The 26416-nt window shown below is 43.4% G+C and overlaps 1 protein-coding gene across 4 annotated transcripts in view; it reads left to right on the forward strand.

The window, feature by feature from the left end:
- Window positions 1-26416, forward strand: part of EIPR1 (EARP complex and GARP complex interacting protein 1) — a 167500-nt gene that overhangs the window by 89580 nt on the left and 51504 nt on the right. For all 4 annotated transcript variants that reach the window (XM_073336099.1, XM_073336098.1, XM_073336101.1 and 1 more), the window contains one exon: window positions 24913-25012. In XM_073336099.1, coding sequence (XP_073192200.1) covers window positions 24913-25012 — 100 coding nt within the window. The remainder of the gene's footprint in view (window positions 1-24912; window positions 25013-26416) is intronic.

Raw genomic sequence — 26416 nt, forward strand, 5'->3', positions numbered from 1 at the left:
ATTTTCCTTTGAGGTTTCTTATCCGAGAACTGTCGAGTCTCATCCTTTCTTAGCTGGTATGGTCACAGAAACTGTGCCAGGTAGTTTGACTGCAATAAACACAGATTTCTACTAGTTTAACAAACAAGTCTTTTTCACTCACAGTTAAGTGTAACAGCTTCATAATATTACTATATGGAATGTATTATGGCCCCAGTTCTGGAAAAATAAATCCATTCACGACAGCATTTGATTATGTGCTTCACTTTAAGCATGTGCTTAAATCCCATTGAACTCTATGGGACACAATCACATGCTGACAATTAAGCACAGGCTTAAGTGCCATACTACATGGAGATGGACTTAAGTGCTTTCTGGTGTTTATTGATCCCATAATGTAAGTTTATTTTCTTTTGATTTTTTTTAAATGACATATGCACTAACAAAATGAATAAACAAAAACTTGATCAGGAAATGCAAAAGACAAGTTTTTCATAATTGTAACACTTTGCATTGCATGCAGGCAACATTTTCAAGCACTAGTTATGAATATATTTAGCTAGAAATATTCATTAGATGCATAGACTTTAAGGTCAGAAGGGACCATCATGATTATCTAGTCTGAACTCCTGCATGTTGCAGGCCACAGAACCTCACCCACCCACTCCTGTAATAGGCCCATAACCTCTGGCTGAGTTACTGAAGTCCTCAAATCATGGTTTAAAGACTTCCAAGTTATAGAGAATTCACCATTTACACTAGGTTAAACCTGCAAGTGACCCATGCATCATGCTGCAGAGGAAGGCAAAAAACTTCCAGGGTCTCTGCCAATCTGACCCACTGGAAAAATCCTTCCCAACCCCAAATATTGTAGTCAGTTAGACCCTGAGCATATAGGCAAGAACAAGGCAGATTACCTGGGAAAGAATTCTCTGTACTAACTTAGAGCCCTCTGCATCTAGTGTCCTATCTCTGGCTGTTAGAGATGTTTGGTACTGGCAGTTGCTGATGGGCCACATGCAATTATAGGCAGTCTCATCCGACCATCCCCTTCATAAATTTATCAAGCTCAATCTTGAAGCCAGTTAGGTGTTTTGCCCCCACTGCTCCCCTTGGAAGGCAGTTCCAGAACTTCACTCTTCTGATGGTTAGAAACCTTCACCTAATTTCAAGCCTAAACTTGTTGAAGGCCAGTTTATATCCATTTGTTCTTGTGTCAACGGTGGCACTTAACGTCAATAACTCCTCTCCCTGCCTGGTATATCCCTCTGATGTATTTTTACAGAGCAATCCTATCTCCCCTCAGCCATCTTTTGGTTAAAGAAGCCAAGCTCTTGGAGTCTCATCTCAGAAGGTAGGTTTTTCATTCCTCAGATCATCCTAGTAGCCCTTCTCTGCACCTATTCCTGTTTTAATTCATTTTTATTAAACACGGGAGGCCAGAACTGCACACACTATTCCAGATGAGGTCTCACCACTGTCTTGTATAATGATATTAACACTTCCCTGTCTTTACTGGAAATACCTCGCCTGATGCATCATAGGACTGCATTAGCTTTTTTCACCTCCACAGCACATTGATGGCTCATTGTCATCCTGCGATCAACCAATACACCAAAGTCTTCCTCCATCTCTGTCACTTCCACCTGATACATCCCCAGCTTATAGCAAAAAATCTTGTTAGTCCCTAAATGCATGACCTTGCACTTTGCGCTATTAAATTTCATCCCATTTCTATTACTCCTGTTTTACAAGGTTGTCCAGATCTTGTATGATATTCTTTCCTCCTCCATATTGGCAATACCTCCCAACTGTGTGTGATCTGCAAATTTTATTAGCACACACTCACTTTTTGTGCCAAGGTCAGTAATAAAAATGTTTAAATAAGATTGGTCCCAAGACCAATCCCGGAGGAAATTCAGCCTGACAGTTCGCCGTTCAGTATGACCAGTTGTAATCTCCCCTTTAACCAGTTCCTTATCCACATTTTGATTCTCATATTAATCCCTATCTTCAATTTAACTAATAATTTCCAATGTGGAGCAATATCAAATGCCTTACTGAAATCCAGGTAGATTAGATCTACTGCATTTCCTTTGAGAAGATAACTGATTTTTTAGACAAAGGAGATGAGGTTGATCTGGCATGATCTACCTTTTATAAAACCAAGTTGTGTTTTATCCCAATTACTGTTCATCTCTATGTCCTTAACTACTTTTCTTTCAAAATTTGTTCAAAGATCTTGCATACAATTGAGGTCAAACTAACAAGTCTGTAGTTTCCTGAATCACATTTTTCCCTTTTTTAAAAATAGAAACTATATTAGCAATTCTCCAGTCATTGCTTATGACCCCGGAGTTTACAGATTCATTAAAAATCCTTCCTATTGGACTTGCAATTTCATGTGCCAGTTCCTTTAATATTCTTGGATGGAAATTGTCTGGACCCCCCGATTTAGATCCATTAAGTTGTTTGAGTGACTTCCACCTCAGTAGTATTGTGGAATAATTATCGTTAAGGGTCTGATAATAACATTAATCCAAATATTATCATATTTCCTGACTTGTCTTTAAGATTTCATTTCATTAATGCAGTATTAAGGTTGCATGCTTAAGGAAACAAAACTGAATATATAAATTGATTTAGTAAAGTTAATATCAAGCAAATTGTTTTGAAAATCAGAAATCTGCTGATAGCATTTTAAATGGTTATATGTTCGCATAGTGAAAAAATTGTGTAATTAGAACAATCTGATGAGTAATTTTGCCTTGAGAACAAATGAAAATTATCACTTATTTTAACATGATAGGATCTACTACTAAAAATAGATGAGCTCACGACCCCTGGTTGGGTAGACCCCTTTGAAACCTTATAGGGTATGTCTACACAACCTGCAGGAGTGAGCCTCCCAACCCAGGTTGACAGAATTGGGCTAGAGGAGCTCACACTAGTTCACTAAAAATAGCTGTGTAGACAACAGTTTGATGATGTGGCTTGGGCTAGAGCTCAGGGTCTGAAGCCTAGAAAATGGGATGGGCTTCGAAGCTTGAGATGCAACTTCAAAACATTGTCTACATAGTTATTTGTAGTTCACTTGTGTGAGCCCCAATCGCCTGAGTTTGTCCACCTGGGCTGGGATGCTCAATTCTGCAGGCTGTGCAAAAGTATCTGAGGGGCTTTGTGCAAGTTCGGCAGGTTCAGCTGGGCACATTTAATATCAGGATCATAGGAACCATTTTCCTTTTACAGAAATTGCCAGAGAATATAACATCACATGCTAATGTCTATTACCAGGGTTTACATTCAGCGGAGCTGTCTGGAGCCGTACCCCGGTAAATATTTTCAAGTCCCTCCCCCCCTCCGGTGTTTTTATAGCATGTTGTGGGGGAGAAGGGCATGGAGGGCTCTGGGAAATACTGTCTGAAAATTTAAGCCCTGTCTATTACGCATATCCTAGACCCTCCATTTTCTTTACATGGTGCACAAAATTTCAGATATATCAAGAAATGAAGCTGATTCATTGTAGACAGAGTCAAAGAACTTTCAGCACTTAAATTGTTTCACACCTCTTTAATTTCTTGAAATTATGTTCTTCATGACCTGTCTGTACGCTGAAAAATGTAGAAGAATAAAAAGAAAACTTTGGGAAAACTTACTAAATAACAAGTGAAATAGATTTGCTTTTGATTAGAATACTTCCAGCCCATTTCCAATAACCTCCTAACCTTGTATTCTGATCCTTTATAAAACTTCCTCACTTAGCATCCTTTAGTAAACCAAAATATGTTATTTCATAACTGAGTTCAACAGGATTTACACTCTTGACCTCTCTTCTTCCCTTCTTTTAATATGAATAGGCCATAATACTGTACCACTTGTCTAGCTTTTTGAAACGTTGTCTATTTATTATTTTCCATTTTGCTCATTTTCCCTTTTTATGGGGTCATCTTCTGAAAAAAATCTGGAACTGGCAGGAAAACGTGAAAAGTCGCTTTTCTCCTGTTGATTTTCAGGTAATATTCTCATGAATGACCTAAAACTTTTTCACTAGTGTTAAATGGATGGTTTTGTGTGTATACTATTGTACTTTAAGTGTTATGCTACCAACTATAATAAAATAATTTGACACAAAGAGCCAAAAACAAACAAAATAACCCAATGATGTATTAGCGGGTTAGTAAAGGAGAAAACTATTTTTGTCATATGACTAAATCTGTCCATTCTTCTCCAAGTGCTTGCTTATGTCCCTTCCATATTAAGTGTGCATGCTCGCTACATGCACCAGTGCTGGAAGTTTTCCCCTCAGCAGTATCCATAGAGGACTGGCTCTGATGCTCTCTGCAGTAGCGCCCACCCTCAGTTCCTTCTTGACGGAAACTCTGACAGTGGTGAAGGAGGGTGGGTTGTGGAATGGACATGAGCAACACATCTCAAAAGAACACCAGTTATGGAAAAGGTAACTGTTTTTTCTTCTTAGAGTGCTTGCTCATGTCCATTCCATCTTAGGTGATTCCCAAGCAGTACCCCTTGAGGTGGGTAGGAGTTTACTGATGTGTAGATTGCAACACAGCTCTGCCGAACCCAGCGTTGTTCACGGTGCATTATGCCATCACTCAGCAGGCCAGAGACATGTGGACAGAGAACCATGTTGCAGCTCTACAGGTGTCCTGAATAGGGATGTGTGCCAGGAAGGCGCCAAGAATGCCTGAGCTCTAGTCGAGTGGGCTCTGACAATCAGCAGCGGGACCCCTTCCAGGTTGTAACAGGTCCTTATGCAAGAGGTGATTCAACTGGAAATCCTCTGCGAGCACACTGGAAGGCCCTTCATCCTATCCACTGTGGCGATGAAGAGCTGAGTTGATTTGTAAAAGGAAAGGCTTTGTATTTTCTAGATAAAAGCAAAGGACCTTCAAACATCCGGCGTGTGAAGACGCCTCTCTTCACTGGTCTTGTGTGGTTTGGAACACAACATGGGGAGGAAGATGTCCTGGTTCATATGGAAGTTAGACATCATCTTTGTCAGGAAGGCTGGGTGGGGCCGCAGTTGAACCATGTCTTTGTAGAAGACCGTGTACAGCGGTTCTGAGATCAAAGATTTAATTTCAGAGACTCGTCTTGCCTATGTTTTCCTGGTGGTGGTGACAGTCTTCCATGACAGGAGGGAAAGGGAGCAGGAGCCCAGCAGCTCAAAGGGTGGGCCTATGAGCCTAAAGAAGACTACATTAAGATCCCACTGTGGGACAAGGGTCTGTACCTGCAGGAAGAGTGTCTCGAGCCCTCTCAAGAATCTGACCGTCCTATCATGAGAAAACACTGTCTGGCCTTGGATCGGCGGGTGTAAAGCGGAGATGGCTGTGAGATGCACTCTAATGGAAGTGTGTGCCAGGCCCTGGTTCCTCAAATGAAGCAGGTAGTCCAGGATAGCCTGTATGGAAGAGCATGAGGAAGAGATGCCACGCTCGGACGCACAGTGGAGAAACCTTGTCCACTTGGCCAGGTAAGTCAAGTTGTGTCTACACTGGTGCTATACTCAGTCATGTGGCACAGAAACTGCTGGCAGCACATCCCATGGTTCTTAGCACTGCAGTAAGTTGAGCCACTCTTAGTTCTTTCCCCATGAGTTGTGGGAGAACTCTTCTGCCCTTTCTAGATAAAGGGGGGGAATTGTGGGAAGGCATTAGAGAACTAGCTGCACTCGAGTAGTCCAAACTACCAAATGGTCATGTTAACGGCTGACAGTTTGTGTCCACTCTAGTTTTAGCATATACCCATTCTTGGGCCAGCCACTTGAGTTAAAAGCATCCCCTCACTCGAGCTGGGGGTGGGTTTTGTTAATGGTCAGGACTTGAGTAAGGACTAATGGTGGGGGGAGGATAGTTCAGTGGTTTGAGCACTGGCCTGCTAAACCCAGGGTTGTGAGTTCAATCCTTGAGGGGGCCATTTAGGGATCTGGGGCAAAAATTGGGGATTGGTCCTGCTTTGAGCAGGGGGTTGGACTAGATCTCCTGAGGTCCCTTCCAACCCTGATATTCTATGATTCCAATGCTCGAATTAACTTTGCAGTGAAGACAAGCCTTCAGCGTGCATTTTAAACTGGTTACCTAAAACTTAGGTTGACCGTAGGTGAACATTGTTCAGTGGGTGTGAAAAATTCACACCCCTAAGAGATGTAAGCTGACCTAAGCCCTCGTGCAGACACCACCATGTTGATATCAATGTGTTGCTTGTCACTTGTGTTCTCAAACGGAGCTCTACTTCTCCCTGCTGCAAGTTCCTTCCCAATGGAGCTGTCCTGCAGGACCTAGGTTCCCCAGGGCTAGGTTCTTCCAGCCCCAGAATCAGACGAACGAACATGCGCTCACACACACTAACAGAGCACATCTGAGAGGACCGGATTAGTTAGCACTCCCAAGCTAACCCCTTATATGTCCCTGGACTTCATAGGCTGCGTTGAGCAGCACCTCCAAGCTGTCCCCCTCATAGGCCCTGGGCACCGCACCAGAATAGACCATGCCTAACCCGGCTGAGTCAAGCATCACTTTCGATCTGCCACCCTCATATGCTCCTCAACTCAGCAGACTGGATCGAGCAGCACTTCCAAGCTGCCACTCTCATATGTCCTAGGTTTGGCACGTCTCTATCCCCACTTTCATGTTATAATTGTTCTGGTAGTAACCCACTTGATGAGCAAACCCCACAGGATTTTTGGGCACTGCAGGAATCTTTTAGTTTAGGTACGAGGAGCATTGCTGCAGAACGAATGAGAAAACCAAAAAACGCAAACAGGAGTGGGGGGTGGGGGGGAGGGAGAGAGAAGCAACCAGCTTAATCATGAAAGTTATTTATTGCCAGGTAATAACCATAGGCGAGCCAAACAAACAAAACAGTTAGATTTAATATTATAACTTAAATTTGATTATAAAAGTCAGGTTTACGAAACTATAACTGATCACATAAGTCAGGGTCAGAAGACTATACCTAGAGAGGTTCTCACCACTCTGTGAAGATTGAATCAATTAGGGATCCCAGGTGGTAGCTGAGGGTCCAGAGTGCTGGAGACAGGCAGAGGCCCCAGCATGATCAGTCAGGAGAAGATGAAGTCCCCAATGGAACTGATGCAGATTTTGGATCCAGGCATCAGAACACTTACTTGAGCATGGATAGGGGTTTTTGTGGAGAAAAAACAATGGTTCAAGGGAAAATACTAAATTTGTTTATATGTAAACTGATGGCTCAAGAGTATACCAAAGATGTTTTGTTCAGGCTAGACAATGGGAGCTGATCATTTCTAGCTATGGGCAGTGTTCCTTGGAGGGAAGTCACAATGCAATTAGGGAGCTTCACTATTTTGGATACCAAAGGATTTATTACTAAAATTGGTCTGATAACTATTGAGCTGGGTGTGTGTTCATTAACATCTGGAGCAGAGCTTTCCTGGTCCCAGAGTTCTGTGGTTCTTGCCTTGGAATCTCTGTTCTCCATTCTGTATGCTAATGGAGATGCCTCCTTGTCCCATCTTTGATGCAAATGAAGCTAGGGGAGTTTCCATAATCCAGTCATCTTTATCCCAGTGGTTTAGGTGCGTCTCCCACTGCCTTTTCATTGTTTTTTTAAGGCTTTCTTCTGATGCAGATTTGGTTCAAGCAGAGGCTGGGGTGGCGGGGGGGATGGTCTTTCGTGAATCAGACAGGCTGGGTACTGCGCCCAAGGACACAGAGCTGCTAGGTAACAACCTCTTGGAGCTTGGATTAACTACAGTGACAGAAAACCCCTTTTATCACTGTTGCAAGTGTTTACACCAGTGGTGGGCAACCTGCTACCTGTCAGGATAATCCTCTGGCAGAAGGCCAGACAGTCTGTTTACATTTGCACGGCTGCCTGCAGCTCCCAGTAGCCACGGTTCGCCGTTCCCGGCCAATGGGAGCTGCGGGAAGTGGTATGGGCCACAAGGATGTGCTGGCTGCCGCTTCCCCCAGCTCCCATTGACCAAGAATGGCGAACCGCAGCCACTGGGAGCTGCGAATGTAAACAAACTGTCTGGCGGCCCACCAGAGGATTACCCTCATGGGCCGCATGCAGCCCACAGGCTACCCACCACTGGGCTACACGGTGGTGCTACAGGGGCACAGCTGCAGCGCTGTAGCTGTGCCAGTGGGCATCCGTAATGGAGACATTGTCTCAGACTGAGAACAAAGTGTGGGAGATATTGCCTTTCTGTCTAGAAAGTGGAATACCCTGATGGTGTCCAAAAAAGATCACACCTGTAAATTCATTAAACCATCTTTTCAGAAAGCAAGCCTTGTTCTCAAAGGTGTAACATTAGATTTACAGTGGACTGCATACATCAGGGCATTTCTAATGAATTATAGAACCTTTCACCTGTAGATCAACAATTTAACTCTTCCCTATCTCAGTAGGAATTGATACTTCAGCAGCCTCTTCATAAGATGAGCTTGAATCCCAGTTCCAGCTTCATGTCCCAAATTCACCATGCTTTGCAGTAGATTGTAAGCTCTTTAGGGCAGGATTAAGGGCTGTCTCTTGCTATGTTTTTATACTGACCTAGCACAATGGGGTACTGAGATTAGTTAAGTCCTCTGGTAAGAGCTCCTACAGGAAGCACCAAAATTGCCTCTCTCACTATAAAGTTGAGAGTTGGCAATATTCATTGATGTTTGGGAAGCTCTCAAATTCTGAAGTGATGAGCACCATAGTCCATGAGGAACTTAATTATGTCCTCAGTGTAGGGTTTGAATAGTGTGCAGTGAACAACAATGAATTAAAAGATTGAACAGCTGTTTATTACATGAACAGCATTCATTCTGTGCACTGAATGAGGCAGGGATCCTAGGCACAGGCACAGGCACCCTTAATTCTGGCATTTCCCAACTTCTGAGTGCTTGACTTCACCACCTTAATAATGTTTTTAATGTGGTGGAGTTTTGCTTTTTATTTTTGTTCTGTAAGTAAACTGGGAGGGAGAAGAAGCATATGTCATCAGGTTCATCAACAGGGTTAGAACCTTTAGAGCCACAGACCTCTACCTCTTGAGCTACTGGAGTTTGGTCAGCACTAGGAGCTGTGAGAAGCCTGAGCATTTTCAGTGAAGACAGGATTTTCAGATTTTACCTGTTAAACTCTTGTAAATCTCTACTGAGCATGAATGATTTTTTTCAAAGGCTTTAATTTGACCATATTTTGGCAGATTTTCATAGGAATGGCAAAAGGCATATCCTTGACGCACAGTCTACCCTCCTGCGAAGTTTCAAGTCACTAACACTAGAGTTTCAAAGAAAAGGTAGCCAAAATTGTTTTAACATTGAAAATCAATGTTATTTTCCTTAATCTCATTTTCAGAAATGGCTGAATCGTTTTGGCTGAAATTTCAAATAGGTAAATCAAATAAATATCAACCTGAGGCAGACATCTCACATGAAATATTTTTGCCAAATGATTAAAATTTGGCAGTTATAAACAACTGAAAAAGGGTCTTATAATGGAAAATATCTGGCAACTTTAGTAGCACCAGAGTCTTATTAATAGGACCAAACTCTGCCTATAATGTCTGGACACTACATGATCAATTAACTCCAAAATAAAATATTGTGATGGACCTGCCAATCAGGGGACTTGAAGTCCCATCAGCTTCCTCCCCTTTGCACTTCCTCTTGCCTTAACAAGGATCAGGATAAGGTCCTGATCTAGGAAGTGGCCTGGCTGATGGGGTCTTGTGGGGAAGCAGTGGCCTCCTGGCAAGCAAGGAGCTGCCTGGAAGAGAGATGCAGAGAGGAACACCCAGGAGTAGATGCAGAGTTGTATGTGGAACAAGCTGTAACTGCTGGACACTGCAGCTGAATGCAGGTCTGTGTAGAACTTATGTGGCTGAGCAGAGAGCCAACGCGTAGGGGTCCCAGTGAAAGACAGACTACTAAGTGATCCTGGCCTATAAAACTGGCAAGTTCCTATTCGCCTAAACAAAGACTGGGCTGTAGAGGGTACTTTAGGCACTAGGCCTGAAGATTCTTGGCTTTCAGTTGGACTGCCCCATGGGCTCAAACAAGAACCACTATTGCTCACTGTGAACTGTAACTATATAAGTCTCTGTACCTGGGGTATTTGCAACCTCTCTCTTTCCTGCCAGCCCTACTAAAATACCCTTTCACTTAGCTGTGTGCCTGAGTGGTTATTGGGCTATACCCAGGCTAGCCAGGGCTGCAAGCCCTATCTGCTGCAGCACCTGACTGAGTTTTGGTACACCTGGCATGTTATTCGCACTTTAACGGTTTGACGCGCTCCAGCCCTGAGCAACCCCAATGATTATAATATGAATGGAGAAAAAATGATATTTGTTGTGGAGGTTGTAGTGCTTTCATATAAGAATGGCCATACTGGGTCAGACCATAGGTCCAAACCTTAGACCCAGTATCCTGACTTCTGAAGGGGCCAGTGCCAGGTGCCCCAGAGGGAATGAAGAGAACAGGTAATCATCAAGTGATCCATCCACTGTCGCCCATTCCCAGCTTCTGGCAAACAGAGGCTAGGGACACCATCCCTGCCCAGGTTGGCTAATAGCCATTGATGGACCTATCCTCCATGAATTTATCTAGTAGTTTTTTGAATCCTGTTATAGTCTTGGCCTTCACAACATCCTTTGGAAAAGAGTTCCACAGGTTGACTGTGCATTGTGTGAAAAAATGCTTCCCTTTGTTTTAAACCTACTGCCAATTAATTTCATTTGGTGACCCCATGTTCTTGTTTTATGAGAAGAAGTAAATAACACTATTTACTTTCTCCACATCAGTCATGATTTTATAGACCTCAATCATATTCCCTGTTAGTAGTCTCTTTTCCAAGCTGACAATTCCCAGTCTTATTAGTCTCTCCTTATAAGGAAGTTGTTCCATACCCCCAGTCATTTGTTGCCATTTTCTGAACCTTTTCCAATTCCAATATATCTTTGAGATGTGGTGACCACATCTGCATGCAGTATTCAAGATGTGGGCGTACCATGGATTTATATGGAGGCAATATGATATTTTCTGTCTTAGTCTCTATCCCTTACTTAATGATTCCCAACATTCTGTTTGCTTTTTTGACTGCCGCTGCACATTGAGTGGATGTTTTCAGAGAACTATCCACAAAGACTACAAGATCTTTCTTGACTGGTAACAGCTAATTTAGACCCCATCATTTTATATGTATAGTTGGGATAATATTTTACAGTGTGCATTACTTTGCATTTATCAACATTGAATTTCATCTGCCATTTCGTTGCCCAGTCACCTAGTTTTGTGAGATCCTTTTGTAGCTCGTCTCAGTCTGCTTGGGACTTAACTATTTTGAGTAGTTTTGTATCATCTGCAAATTTTGTCACCTCAGTCTTCACCCCTTTTTCCACATCATTTATAATACTATTTGTCCCAGTACAGACCCCTGGAGGACACCATTATTTACCTCTCTCCATTTTGAAAACTGACCATTTATTCCTACCCTTTATTTCCTATCTTTTAACCAGTTACTGATCCATGAGAGGACTTTTCTTCTTATCCCATGACAGCTTACTTTGTTTAAGAGCCTTTGGTGAGGGACCTTGTCAAAGGCTTTCTGAAAATTTAAGTACACTAAATCCACTGGATCACCCTTGTTCACGTGCCTGTTGACTCCCTCAAAGAATTCTAGTAGATTGGTGAGGCATGATTTCCCTTTACAAAAACCATATTGACTCTTCCAAGAAATTATGTTCATTTATGTGTCTGACAATTTTGTTCTGTACCATAGTTTCAACCAGTTTGTCCGGTACTGAAGTCAGGCTTACCAGCCCGTAATTGCCGGGATCACCTCGGGAGCCCTTTTTAAAAACTGGCTTCACATTAGCTATCCTCAAGTAATTTGGTACAGTAGGTGGTTTAAATGATTGGTTACATACTACAGTTAGTCATCCTGCAATTTCACATTTGAGTTCCTTCAGAACTCTTGGATGAATACTATCTGGTCCTGGTGAGTTATTACTGTTGAGTTTATAAATTTGTTCCAAAACCTTCTCTGGGACAGTTCCTCAGATTTGTTACCTAAAAAGAATGGCTCAGGTTTGGGAGTCTCCTTCACATCTGCAGCCATGAAGACCAATGCAAAGAATTTATTTAGTTTCTCTGCAATGGCCTGATCATTCTTGAGTGCTCCTTTAGCATCTCTATCGTCCAGTGGCTTCCTGCTTCTGATGTACTTCAAAAAAATGTTTATTACTTTGAGTCTTTGGCTAGATGCTCTTCAAGTTCTTTTTTGGCCTTCCTAGTTATAGAACTACTACTTATATGGAATTAGGATAAGTTTTGTTCCTGTTTAGACATACTGAATAATGTTGAGAAATAGAGACTAATAAGGTATTTTCAGTTTGAGCACTATGGATTTTTAATTTCCTTTGAGACAGCATTAAGTCAAACTCTTTCAATAATATCATTGTCTGAATGGTACTGGAAAATATGGTCTTCCAAATTCCATTGAGTAAATCTGTAGTTTTCTCTTTGAGACAGGGACTGTTTTTTGTTTGTACAATGCCTAGACCAGGGGTGGGCAAACTTTTTGGCCTGAGAGCCACATCGGGGTTCCAAAACTATATGGAGGGCCAGGTAGGGAAGACTGTGACCCCTAAACAGCCTGGCCCCTCCCCCCATCCCACTTTCTGTCCCCTGACTGTCCCCCTCAGGACCCCTGCCCCATCCAACCCCTCTGCTTTGTCCCCTGACGGCCCCCTCCCAGGACCCCTGCCCCTAGCTGCCCCACACGACCCCACCCCGGTTCCCTGTCCCTTGACCGCCCCAACCCCATCCACACCCCCACCCCCTGACAGGCCCCCCCGGACCCCCACGCCTATCCAATCCCCCCGTTCCCTGTCCTCTGCCCCCACCCAGAACCTCTGCCCTGTCTAACCACCCCCTGCTTCCAGTCCCCTGACTGCCCCCCCGGGAACCCCTGCCCCTTATCTAACCTCCTGACCCCCTTACCATGCTGCTCAGAGCAGCATGTATGGCAGCCATGCCGCCTGGCTGGAGCCAGACACGCTGCCACACTGCCCTGCATGAGCGCGCAACCATGTCACCCAGAGCTCTGCCTGGGCCAGGAGTTCAGGGGCTGTGCAGAACGGTCCTGCTGGCCGGATGTGGCCCATGGGACATAGTTTGTCCACCTCTGGCCTAGACCAATGGGTAGGGGCCTACCAAATTCACTGCCATAAAAAAGTCATGGACCGTGAAATCTGGTCTTGTGTCCTTTTACCCTATATTATACAGATTTCACAGGGGAGACTACTGTTTCCCAAATTGGGGGTCCTTCTGACACAAAAGTGATTTGTGTGTGTGTGGGGGTGTCGCAGTATTGCCAGCTTTACTTCTGCGCTGCCTTCAGAGCTGCATGGCTGGAGAGCATGGCTGTTGGCTGGGCGCCCATCTCTGAAGGCAGCGCCCTGCCAGCAGCAGCGCAGGAGTAGGAGTGGCAATACCATACTATGCCACCCTTATTTCTGCGCCGTTGCATTCAGAGATGGGTAGCCAGAGAGTGGTGGCTGCTGACCGAGGGCCCAGCTCTGAAGGCAGCAGCACAGAAGTAAGGATGGCAGTACTATACCAGGCCATCCATACGTTTTCACTGCTGCTTGCAGCGGCTCTGTCTTCAGAGCTGGGCTCCCGACCTGCAGCTGCTGCTCTCCGGCCAGTCAGCTCTGAAGGCAGTGCCGCCGCCGCAACAGCACAGAAATAAGGGTAGCAGTACAGCAACCCCCCCTTACAATAACCTTGCGATCCTCATACAACTCCTTTTTGGGTCAGGACCCCTACAATTACAGCACCTTGACATTTCAGATTTAAATAGCAAAAATTATGAAATTTATGATTTTTAGAAATCTTATGACTGTGAAATTGACCAAAATGGACTGTGAATTTGGTAGAGCCCTATCAATGGGATACTGGTCTGTTACTAGGAATCCTAGGCACTAACTTAATAGAAGAATATTTGGACCCACATTTTACCAGTAAACATAGCATATGAAGTATTTCACTGAAATTTAATTATTTAGTAAAGTATGTTATGACAAGTGGGAAGCAAAGTGGGTTCAAATAAAAAAAATTGTTTCCACTGTCTCCACCCCAGACTTTTCTGGGTGGGGTTGCACCATTTTTGAATTGCTGTTGGCCATTGTGGATCCAACAGTGCTCCACACCAATATAATGACAAGCACAAATGAGCAAAGGCCATCAAAGCTGGATGACCTTTCCCATCATACCAAAAAACAAATTATGCGGGAGCATGCTAATGTTCTGTCGTGGCATCAGGAGAACACTCTGAAGCAGTGGCAGCAGGTAAAGCAGGAAAAATAGGTTTATGCCAAGCTGTTGGAACTAGAGGACTAGTTCTTTGGTCAGCTACATGGTATTCAGCACCATTTATGATCCTGGGAAACCAGCATGAGTTGGTGAGAAAGGATCATTCTGCAGCCTGAGATGACCAGCAGTGATAAGAGAATTTCAGAATGGTGAAGGCAACTGTTTGAGCTCTCTGTGTAATATAAATAAATGAGAGAGGGGGGGGGGGAGCACGTGCGCGCACCTGGAGCTCTGGGCCTGGTGTATGACCTGAACCAGAGGCTGTGAACCCAAGTCAAACTATGTATTTAAACAGATGCTTACAAGTTCACCATCTGGTATATGAACTTGGCAAAATTGCTGATAGCATTGCTAAAACATAAACACTCCTAAGAAGGATTAGGCACTAGATATTTACATAAATACTTCAGAGGGCTAGTACCAGATACACCCCTATCTAGTACAAGATAAGATGGTTTGACAGAACAATGGATAAGGATGTTTTGTCCGAGATATCTGGAACAAAGGGAGGTAACAGACATCATGAAACATGTAAGATGGTACGTTAGTAGTTTTCCCAGTTGTTTTTCTCCATCTATAAATGTCAGGGTACCTCCCTGTGACGGGGTTTGACTCCCCACCGCTGGCACCTCCTGCTAGTTGCTCCAGGAATTAGCTCTCGACCGCTGCAGAGCATCCTCAATGCGTGTTGTCAGGCCCATCATTTGCTCTGCTGCCCTGGGACCTGCATTGCTCTCTGCTCGGTGGCATCCTCTTCAGGATAGTCCTTGTCTGCTTCAAGACACTGCCCTCTGGCAGTGCCCACTGCTTCAGTCTCACCCCCTTCCGGGGTGGTAATGTTAACAGCAGTCCTTCTGTCTGCACCTCTCTCAGTGGCCAACCGCAACCCTGTAGTCTAGCCCTTTATCTCAAGGGCCAGTTGCAGTCTGTCTCAGCCCCCCTCCTCAATGGCCAGGTGCAGTGCAAAGCAGGGGACCCAGGCCCACCCGCTATTCTGCACCCCAACCCAGGAACCCTCAAGCGGCAGCCTCTCTCTGCCCTTCTTCCTTCTCTTCTTGCCTGCTCAGTTTCCCTGGGCCACTTCCCCTTTGGCCCTATGCACCTTCCTGGCCATTTGCAGCAGGGCCACAGCCTGACAGGTAGTGGGCTGGAGCCCCTATCTGCTCCCCCAAGCCTGCCCAGCACTGCTCTGTCCAAGGTGCTGCTCTTTTCATCAGGAGTCAGTCCTTATCCCTTGCTGGCCAGGGAGTGACTGCCTTCTCCCTAGCTGAGCAGCCTTTATATAAGACCTAGCCCAGTTCTGATTGGCTGTCCCTTCCACTGCCCTGATTGGCTTTCCCCAGGCCTTCACTGATTGGCTGCTGGTCTGCGCAGCCTCTCTGGCCTGGTTCAGCCCTTTTTCTTAGGGAGTGTGACTCTGCCCCACCACACTCCCCTTAACCCTTTATGTGGCTGAGGGAACAGCAGACACTCCCACTGCAGATTGAGCTGCTCCTTGCCAGGGGGCACTTCTGTGTTAATGTACAAGTCTTGCAAGTCTTTAGGACTGTGCCTTGAGTGCAGTAAAGTTGGCTGAGTGCGTTTGTCATTGAACCATACCTGTGGTCTTTCCCTATGAGTAACACAGAGATCTGCTGAATTAGCAGGCTGTGCTCTCTACTAGAGCTGATGACACCAGAGCTCCAAGGACTGAAGCACCGAGCAGCTGTAAGAACTTGGCAGCAGTAACAACATTCCACCCTTCTACACTGTGTGGAATTGACCCCGGAGCTGCAGCAACAATGTACCAACGTATGCAGTGCCCCACACCTGAGGAGAAGCAGGTCACCATTGCCATCTGGAAGCTGGCTACCTCAGAATGCCACCATCTGTGTAGACAGCCAATTTGGCATGGGGAGATCAACTGTTGGGGCCATTCTCATGAAGGTCATTGACAAGGTACTGTCTAACCAGATCCTAAAGTTGGGTAATATTCACGAGATCATTGACAGTACAGAGTTCCCAAACTGTATTGAGGTAATTGATGGAACTCACTTGTCTATCAATTATCTTCCCTCTCCCCACTACCCTCCATCCTCAGGAATTTATAAACAGAAAGGGATATTTCTCTATGGTTCTCCAAGGACTCGTTGACCACCATAGCAGGTTTAAAGACATACATGCAGGGTTGTCTGGAAGGGTCAATGATGCTAGGATCTTTCTGAACTCATTTCTATTTAAATTAATAGAGAAAGGGCTCGCTACTCCCAAGACTACTGTGAACATTAATGGTGTGAAGATTAGTTCAATTATTCTGAGACACCCCATCTTATCATCTGATGTGTTACTTAATGAAGCCATTTCAGGCTGTTTGGACAGAAGGAAGGAACATTTAAACTACTTCCTCGGTAGCTGAAGAATGGTGGTCGTGTGTACATTTAGCTGGTTAAAAGGCAGGTGGCACTGTTCATGGAATAGGTTGGTAGCAGTGGAAAAAATGTTCTGACCATTATAATTGCTTTTTTGTGTTCTACATGATATTTGTGAGAGCAAGGGAGACAGCCTTAATGATGGGTGAGAGACTTGCTTGATGATTAAACTACCCAGCAAGGCATCCCGTAGAAAACACTAACACCCATGGGAATATTGTCAGGGATGCCTATTGTTTATATTTTGAGCCACATGTCTGAACATGTGGTTAGCTGCTGGAGGAGGGTATTGGGATAGATCCATTGTGATAACTGTATTGTGTATGGTGGTGGAAGTGAAATTATCCCTATGTACTTTTGTAAAACCCTATGAATTATCTCAGCTTTATTTTAAAGGTTTTCTAAGTTAATGACTTGTAATGGATGGATTGTAAACATTTTTTATTATGAAAGAACAATAACAAAACCAAAAATAAAGTTTTAAGTAAACCAATGGAAAAATAACTATTTTATATTTGAAAATACATTTAACTAAACAATCTACTAACAATGCACTTATAAACAAACATTTAATTAAAGCAATAGTTCAGGCAAAACTGGCAATAAAACAAACCATTCAAATAGAACAAGGTTGGGTGGGGAGCTTCAAGTCACAGGTATGTATTTGCCTTCCCCCTGCCTCTTTCTGTCCACTTGGGATCTGGGGTTGAGAGCCATGGCTCAAAATTGTCAGGGGCACTTCTGGACTCAAAAGCACTGGGCTCCCAAGAGCCAGTATTTTCTGTGCCTTGAGGTTAGTTCTGAGAGGGGAATGGCGACTGGTAGCACTGCTGTTGTGGATACCGTGGGGAGGAGTTGCTGCTGGTTCCAGTAGTCAGAATTGTCCAGGGGCTGAAGGACATGGCTGGGTCCCAAATCAGGGGCCTGCTGGCCTAGCCAGGAGCATGGTTTGGAGGACAGCATTCTGACTCAGAATAGCTTCCATGAGTTGCCTCAATGTCTCCCCGTCCTTTTCCATCCTCTCTTTGACTGTGGCAATGCTAACTCTGGCCACTGCCACTGTCTTCTAGGAGAATTGCATTTCTTTCTCTCCCTGGGTCATGTACAACCTCTGCCTCTCAGCCAGTCTGATTTTCCCCTGGGAGTCGGCCACAAATTCTGCAAACATCTCATCCTGAATCTTCCTTTTTCTCCCCCTCAGGTTGATCAGCCTCTGAGCAGTGCATAGAAGCCCTGTCCTTGATGGTCTAGCTTTTGCAGATGCTATGGCTATGGGAGTAAGGGGCTAAAAGATCAGTTGCTTATTGTTCGTATTCCAGTCAGGCCGTAATAGCATTTTAAAAATATATATATGTTAATTTACCTCCATGAAACTCTTACCAATCTTGGAAGAACCTCAGAGATAAGTGTCTGCATGTGAGGAGGTTGCTGGGTGTATTGGGGTTTCTGTTTGCTGTATATGCTATTATGCTGTTTGGGAGGTTGGGGGATAGGGCGGGTTGGAATGATGTTCCTGTTTAGGTTTTGCAGGTATTTTTGTGGTGTCAGAGGTTATGGTTAGAATGTGTGTCATTTGTACCTCAGTGGGAGTAGTATTGTTAGTGACTTTACTTGCTATACAGTATCCATTTATGCCTCATGTAAACAATGAACTCTAACCAAACTTTTTTCCTGTCTGTTCTTACTATCTATAAACTGATGATTTTTTGCACAATGCATTTGTTGTTCAAATCTATTATGGACAGAGGTAGTGTGAGCCATTGGTGGCTGCCATTTTGAGGCGGGAAATATGGGAGGGGCGAATTTCACCATCAGGACAGATGGAGGAAGGGGAAAGGATGGGCAAATGCCATCCATGCAATGGCCCCCAAAACGGTGGATAAATCATGGATTTAGCATGCCACAGAGGCTGATTGCTGGGCAGAGCAGCTGCCATTTTGGAAACTTACAGGGGTGCTGAATGGGCAGCACAGTCCAAGGGAGGTCGGGGCTTGATACATGGACATGCTCCTAGCTCACATCTGCCAACAATGACTGAGGCCAGAGGGCACCCAGATCCAGAACCTCAGTACAGCCAATAATAATAAATAAATTGTAAAGATAGGTTCTTACGTGCTGAAGTTCCCTCCAGGGGATTTCTCTCTTGGTCCTGGTCTGGGACTCAAGCCTAAACAATGCAGGGCAGGAATCTCAGCCTGTTGGCACAGGGCAGAACTGGCCTTCCATCTGGCTGATGTCAGTGTCTTGGGTCCCAAAAAGACCTTGGTGCTTAGGGGACAGCTCTTGTCCAGCATCCTCCTGCTCATCCTCTGATGGGTTTGCCGATTGTCCTCAGTGGTAGGACACAAAAGGCACCAAATGGTGTCAGAAATGAGTTGTACTATAATCGTGTTGAATCTTGTCTACTTATTAAAAAAATGGATAGGTCACACATCCCTGCTAGAGTCTATACTTTTGTCCCTTGTATGAATGTACTTTCTCTTGAGCGGCTTGCTTTTTATCTGGCATTGGTTAGCATTCTGGCTGTGACCCCTCATGAGCATCTGTTCGGCAATGTCCACAAAAGCATTTTTATTCCAGTGGCTGGCCACAAGAATTTCCTGAACCAACACTTCTCCCCAGATGATGATGAGATCCTGGGTCTCAGCACAGCTCCGAGAGTCTGCGTGAGCCATTTTATAGAGCTTCCGGAGAGCTGTCAAAGTTGTATTGCAAGAATGGTACTCTGGAGGACTCCAGAGTTCTCGATTAATGCAGAATTAGTGTGGATTGTGTTGTGTATACACAAGCATTTTCAAACTGGATTAGCTCGATTTGATCTGGTTTAAAATCCTTGTTTTAGACAAGGACTAACTTTTCTGAGACTGACAACGTGCTAGTTTCAACTGAGAGACTGCCACTATTTGCAGACTCAAGAAGGCAAAGCTGCACTGGTTTCCTTTCTGTTCACCTTTTGAAGATTATCATATACATAATGAATAGAAACTTAAAAAATAACTTAAATCCTGCAGAAATTGGTGGCTTAAGCCCTTTTACTTTGAAAGCAAAGCTTCTCACTCACCAGTGGTAAGAGGTATGAGTGAATTTTGCAAACCCTGGTGTTTTCCTATTACTCTAACAGTTGAGTTATGGCTATGGAAAAATGGTCTCCACTTAAAGTGAAATCATGTTACAAAGAGTGATTTGGGTAACCTTCAACTTGATCATAAAATCTGAATGATCGCTACAGCCACATATATAAAACGGTGAACTTCCATATCAGATAAATTAAATAGTAGCAAAATGGTCATCTTGCAAGGACAAAGCTCCTAGACCTTTTAATTCTGGGGTATGTCAGTTGGGTTATAATTGGCTCTAATTACCACACTTTCCAGCTATAAAATTCTTTATCTTGAAGCTCAGTGACACTCAAAGATGTGAAATTTCTTCTTGCCTTTGAAAACATCAAAAAAGTGCTTCCAATTTAGTCCTTACAGCTGAATGCCCAGTGATTAGTTCAAGTGAGGGGCAAACACATCAGCACCTATAACAAATGGCTTTTAGAAAATTAGTTTTTATCTCTGTTGCCAAATAATCACTACAGAAGTAATTGGCAAAACCAAATTTCATTGCCAGTAATCAAAAATGTTATCTAATAAAATAGGCCAAAATATCCATTGTTGTCCTCTTCTGTAATCCAGAAATAATCATTGAATTAAAAGAAAAGTCACTGAGGTTTTTGGTATGCTCCCTATCATTTGGTGTGAGAAACACTTTCACTGTTCCATGATCCAGTCCATTTTCAAAATTGGAATGGTCATTAGACCTTTTTATTTCATTTTGGATGTAGAAAGTCTGAAATGAGTTTAATATTTTATCCTTTTAATGGTGTTTATAAAATGCTTTTAATCTTTTCAAAGAGCTAATGCATGTCTTCTGGAACAGAACTTTATGGAATAACGTGTCCATTATGAAATGTAGTTACCAAGTTAGTTGTTGTTGTAGCCATGTTGGTCCCAGGATGTTAGAGAGACCTGAAAAAGAGCTCTGTGTAGCTTAGAAGCATGTCTCTTTCACCAGCAGAAGTTGGTCCAATAAAAGATATTACCTCCCCCACCGTGTGTCTCTGTTGATACCAAGTGACAGTTTTAAAACCAGTTAGCTACTTCTAATTATTGTAGGCAGTTAATAGTGATGCCAATTGTTTAGGCTGTTTAATGTTTTCCATTGTATTGACTTGTTTTCAGTTGTGTATAATTTTGCTAAACTATAACTGGTTGGGGTGACATTTTCTGAACCTGCTCTCTGATTCAGACTGAATCTTTCTGAAGTTTCAATGAAAACAGTTCAGTCATTTTGTTTCAGTTTTCACCAAAAAGGTTAGTAGTGATTGGACATCTAACATAGTGAATGTCAGTGAAAATGAGGTTGGATCAGAGGCTAAAATAGGGAAAGAACAAGTAAAAAGTTACTTAGACAAGTTAGATATCTTCAAGTCACCGGAACCTCATGAAATACATCCTAGAAAATACGCAAGGAGCTGACAGAGGAGATATCTGAGCCATTAGCAATTTTCTTCAAAAAGTTACAGAAGATGGGAGAGATTCTAGAGGACTGGAAAAGGGCAAACATAGTGCCAATCTATAAAAAGAGAAATAAGGACAACCCGGGGAATTACAGACTAGTTATCTTAACTTCAGTGCCCAGAAAGACAATGAAGCAAATAATTAAGCAATCAGTTTACAAACACCTAGAAAATAATAAGGTGATAGGTAACAGCATGGATTTGTCAAGACCAAATTGTGTCAAACTAACCTCATTGCTTTCTTTGACAGGGTAATAAGCCTTATGTATGGAGAGGAAGTGGTAGATGTGGTATAACTTGACTTTCGTAAGGCTTTAGATACTTTCTTGCATGATTTTCTCATAAATAAACTAGGGAAATACACCCTAGATGGAGATACAATAAAGTGGGTGAGTAAATGCTTGGAAAACCATTCCCAAAGAATAATTATCTGTGGTTCACAGTCCAGCTGGAAGGGCATATTGAGTGGGGTCCTGCAGGGACCAGTTTTGGATACAGTTCTGTTCAATATCTTCATCAGTGATTTAGCTAATGGCATAGAGAGTATACTTATGAAGTTTGCAGACACTACCAAGCTGGGAGGGGTTGCAAGTGCTTTGAAGTAAAGGATTAAAATTCAAAATGATCTGCACAGACTGGAGAAATAGTCTGAAATAAATGTAATGAAATTCAATAAGGACAAATGCGAAGTACTCCACTTAGGAAGGAACAATCAGTTGCACACATACAAAATGGGAAATGACTTCCTAGGAAAGAGTACTGCAAAAAGGGGATCTGGGGGTCATAGTGGATCACAAGCTAAATATGAGTCAACCGTGTAACACTGTTGCAAAAAAAAGCAAACATCATTCAGGGATATATTAGCAGGAGTGTTGTAAGCAAGACACAAGAAGTAATTCTTCTGCTCTACTCTGCACTGATTAGGCCTCAACTGGAGTATTGTAACCACCTTCTGGGCACCAGATTTCAGGAAAGATGTGGAAAAATTGTAGAAAATCCAGAGAAGAGCAACAAAATTGATTAAAGAGCGACTAGAAAACATGAGCTAAGAGGAAAGATTAGAAGAAATTGGGTTTTAGTCTGGAAAAGAGAAGTCTGAGAGGGGACATGGTAACAGTTTTCAAGTTCATAAAAGATTGTTACAAGGAGGAGGGAGAAAAATTGTTTTTTTTAACCTCTGAGAATAGGACAAGAAGCAGTGGGCTTAAATTGCAGCAAGGGCAGTATAGTTTGGACATTAGGAAACAATTCCTAACTGTCAGAGTAGTTAAGCACTGGAATAAATTGTCTAGGAAGATTGTGGAATCTCCATCATTTGAGATTTTTAAGAGCATGGTAGACAAATACCTATCAGGGATGGTCTAGATAATACTTAGTCCTGCAATGAGTGCAGGGGACTGGACTAAATGACCTCCAAGGTCCCTTCCAGTATAATTTTGTGATCTCTAGGATGATGATTCGGGAAAGACTAGGTAGTTTTGGTTATGCTCTGGTGGGGGAAGTCCTAGTTTTGTGTTAGAGGCTTGGTGCTAAAATTCATAACATGCCAAATGTATTGAGCATCCCGCAGCATCATGGAGTTCACTACAAATGAACTGCACTGAGCATGTTACCGTCTACATTGAGTCTCCTACAGAGTTAAAGCTCTACAATAGAAGGAATGTAGAAGCAGTAGCCAGTCCTTACTACCATTATCTCCCCATTACCTCACCTAAGGAAAGGGTCAGTGGGTGAAGAGTGTGGAGAAGACCATGAGTTATTGTTTCAGCTCTTCTATTACCTGGTGTTAATTTTGGGTACTTCATAGCCCAATACATCTGGGCCTTATATTCCTACTATAGGAGGCAGGTACGAATCTTTCACCCATTTTAGAAATGTTCCCCACCGCCTGGGTGTCGAGATTGCTTCCATGTCTGTGTTGATAAGGTACCTGAGAGATTACAAAAAGTCACTTCTATAAAAGCTGGGAGCAGAACTCAAGTAACTAATCTGGCAAATCTCGTCCATTTAGTCTGACTGTCTTCCAAAAGCACTCCAAAGTTAGGATATGGTACAATTAAAGTTATCCTGTAATTTGGATCCTTTGTGCATGTGCATTATGATTCAGTGCAGGGGTCGGCAACCTGCGGCATGCGTGCCAAAGGTGGCATGCGAGCTGATTGTTAGTGGCACTCTGCTGCCAGCCGGGGTCCTGGCCGCCGCCCGCTGCTGGCCTGGATGGATGGAACCCCGGGCCGGCAGTAGGCTGAACCGCTCAGCGCGCTGCTGGTCTGGGGTTCCGTCTGCTGCCCTTGCTGCTGGTATGGGGTTCCGTCCATCCAGGCCAGCAGTGGGGTGAGCGAGGCTGACGTCCGGGACCCCAGACCGGCAGCGTGGGCGGCAGACGGAACCCCAGACCGGCAGCGTGCTGAGCCGCCTAGCCAGTCTGGGGTCCTGGCCACCGGCCCTGCTCAGCCTGCTGCCAGTCTGGGGTTCTGTCGTGGGGCCCCTGAAATGTAAAATTTATTACTGGCACGCGAAACCTTAAATTAATGAAGACTTGGCACGCCACTTCTCAAAGGTTGCCGATCTCTGATTCAGTGTTTAATTATATTGTTTGTTTTCCATGACCGTTGCCTCATCCAGTGCCCAGAATGGACAGTAATTGAGGCAGAGGGATGCTAGTGGAGAAAATAAGTTGTTTTATAATTAGGCAGACTAGGATCCAGGAGAGCTGGGTTCTGTCCTGTGAGGAACTGTGCCTTTAAGAGGCTCTGTCAAGAACCACTTGGAACCAAGTGGCCCTGAATGGCTGTCTTGCTAGAGGAGGTCTACGACCATAGCAGACTGAGAAGTCTGAGCCCCAGGACATGGCACAACCAGAGTTAATGGACTTACTGCCACTTGAATACAATGGTGCAGATGTCTCAAGTGAGGCCTACAGTTCTACGTGACAGTACAGTGCACCTCAGAGAAAAATTGAGCATTGTTAGTTTGGTTAGTAATTTGGTTATAAGTACTTGAAATTTTGTAGTATGCTAATGTTGTTTGTTAATTGCCTGGGAAAGGACAATGTGGAGAAATGTACCTTTAAGAGGCTCTGGCAAGAGCTAGTTAGAACCAGTTGTGTTACTCGTGTTAAGCAGTACTGATCAGTTAGAGCTCTGACACTGAATGAAGCAGACCTCTGTCAGATTCCTTGGCTCTGAGTGATAATTGAACACCACTTGTTTCTTCGTCTGCCACAGACTTTATATGTGATATTGAGCAGGACTGTCATAATATATATGCACCAGGGGGCTAAATTAAGGTTGTATGGGCAACCTTAACTCTGGCATTTCCTAACTTTTGAGTGCTTGTCTTTACCTCTGTAATATTATTTTAATGTTGGCGTTTTTTGTATGTAACTAACTACATATTGACAAGGATGGTCAAATTCTGCTCTGCAGACAAAAAGGACCAATCTATATTGAAAATTATGGGAGTTTCACCATTGTGTTTGAGGACAGATTTAGGTCCACATAATTAAAATGACTGACAATTGCAAGACTTCATTGATCTGGGGTTTTTTCATGTGTTTTATTTATGTTATATGTTTGTTTTACAGTGTTGTATGGGAGCCAATGGGAGATGGTAAAAAGATAATTTCACTGGCTGATAATCACTTATTATTGTGGGATTTGCAAGAAAGCTCAAGCAACGCCATGGTAAGAAAAATTGCTTGTAAGTTATAATATGGTCGGGTATGGTATATGATCTAACTCAACATTTTATAAGGATTCTCAAATATATTGCTACTAACTTCTAAAAGTTAAATTTTTACCCAATTTCATTAAAATTAGCATAAGAACTTTCTTTTAACATCCTAAGAATAGGACTTAAAGCTTGTTTATTGAGACTACTGTTAGCGTGAATTAAATGCGATAATCCTGGGTTTATGGAAACTTTAGTCTCCTTTTCCTGTTGCCCCTCATAATCCTGAGGCTTTCCCTTCCCTTTCTGAGGCTGCAGCTTGTTGAAACAGGCACTCTGGTCCTTTTTTGGATTTGAATGTTCCAGGCTTAGGTAACTTTTTGTCCCCCTTTTCTCTTACCAACAGTTATACTTCTTATTATTTATTTATTTATTTATTTTATTGGGTCTGCTTGAATTGCCTGTGGTTGTTACCCCAGTGAGTATAATGTCAAAATGATTTTAATAAAGCAATGATCATTAGACAAATTAAAGAAAATCCAGTTAAATCAGAGATCAATGGAACAAAAGCTTAGTCTAAGGATTGGGTAAGAGAGGTTAAATCTTGAAGTTATTGATTTAAACAAGTATTCATGTATGTCCTAGAGCCCAAAGAGGGGAGAGGGAGCGTGGAGAGAGAGATTTTTACTTATTCTCTGTCTGCTAGCATCACAGTATCGCAAGTCACTATCTCAATGTGTGAGCACTGCTGTTATTTATCTGTATTACTGTAGTACATAAGCAGCCCTAGTCATGGACTAGAATCCTGTTGTGCTAGGCTCTGTACAAACACAGAAAAAGATGGTTCCCTGCCCCAAGGGTCTTACAGTCTCAGTATAAGACAGGAAACAATAGATGGATACAGACTGACCAACAGGGAAATACAAGTAAACAGTGCTGGCCAGCATGAAAAACAGTGGTTTCTGCACATCAGCAGCCTGACCATTCTCAAGGGGTGTTTTTTTTAGGCATCATATCAAAGGATAGTTTTGAGGAGGGATTTGAAGGTGGATAATGAGTTAGCTTTGCAGATGTTTGTGGGGAACGTCTTCCAAGCGTGTGGGGCTGTGAGAAAGTGGGAGTATTTTGTAATATTTTTGAGTCCTTTCTGTGCTTAAGTTTCCCCCCTCTATCCTGCATAGTTACCCAGTGGGTGGAAAAGAACTGTTTGCTTCCAGAGCAGGCTAAGTGACATAGGTGTGGGTGTTGCCTAGCTGTCTGGGCTTGGTCTCTATATGAATGGAGCATTTGAGAAGACAATGGCAAATCCAGTCACCCAGACACTGACACCAAGTAACGAACAACCCAGAGGGATTTGGATTTCCCCACTTCTCAGCAGGGAGACTGAGGCCTTGTCTGCACTTCACAGTTTTGTGGGC

Source organism: Lepidochelys kempii, chromosome 3, assembly GCF_965140265.1.
Source record: "Lepidochelys kempii isolate rLepKem1 chromosome 3, rLepKem1.hap2, whole genome shotgun sequence".
NCBI classification, from domain to species: Eukaryota; Metazoa; Chordata; order Testudines; family Cheloniidae; genus Lepidochelys; species Lepidochelys kempii.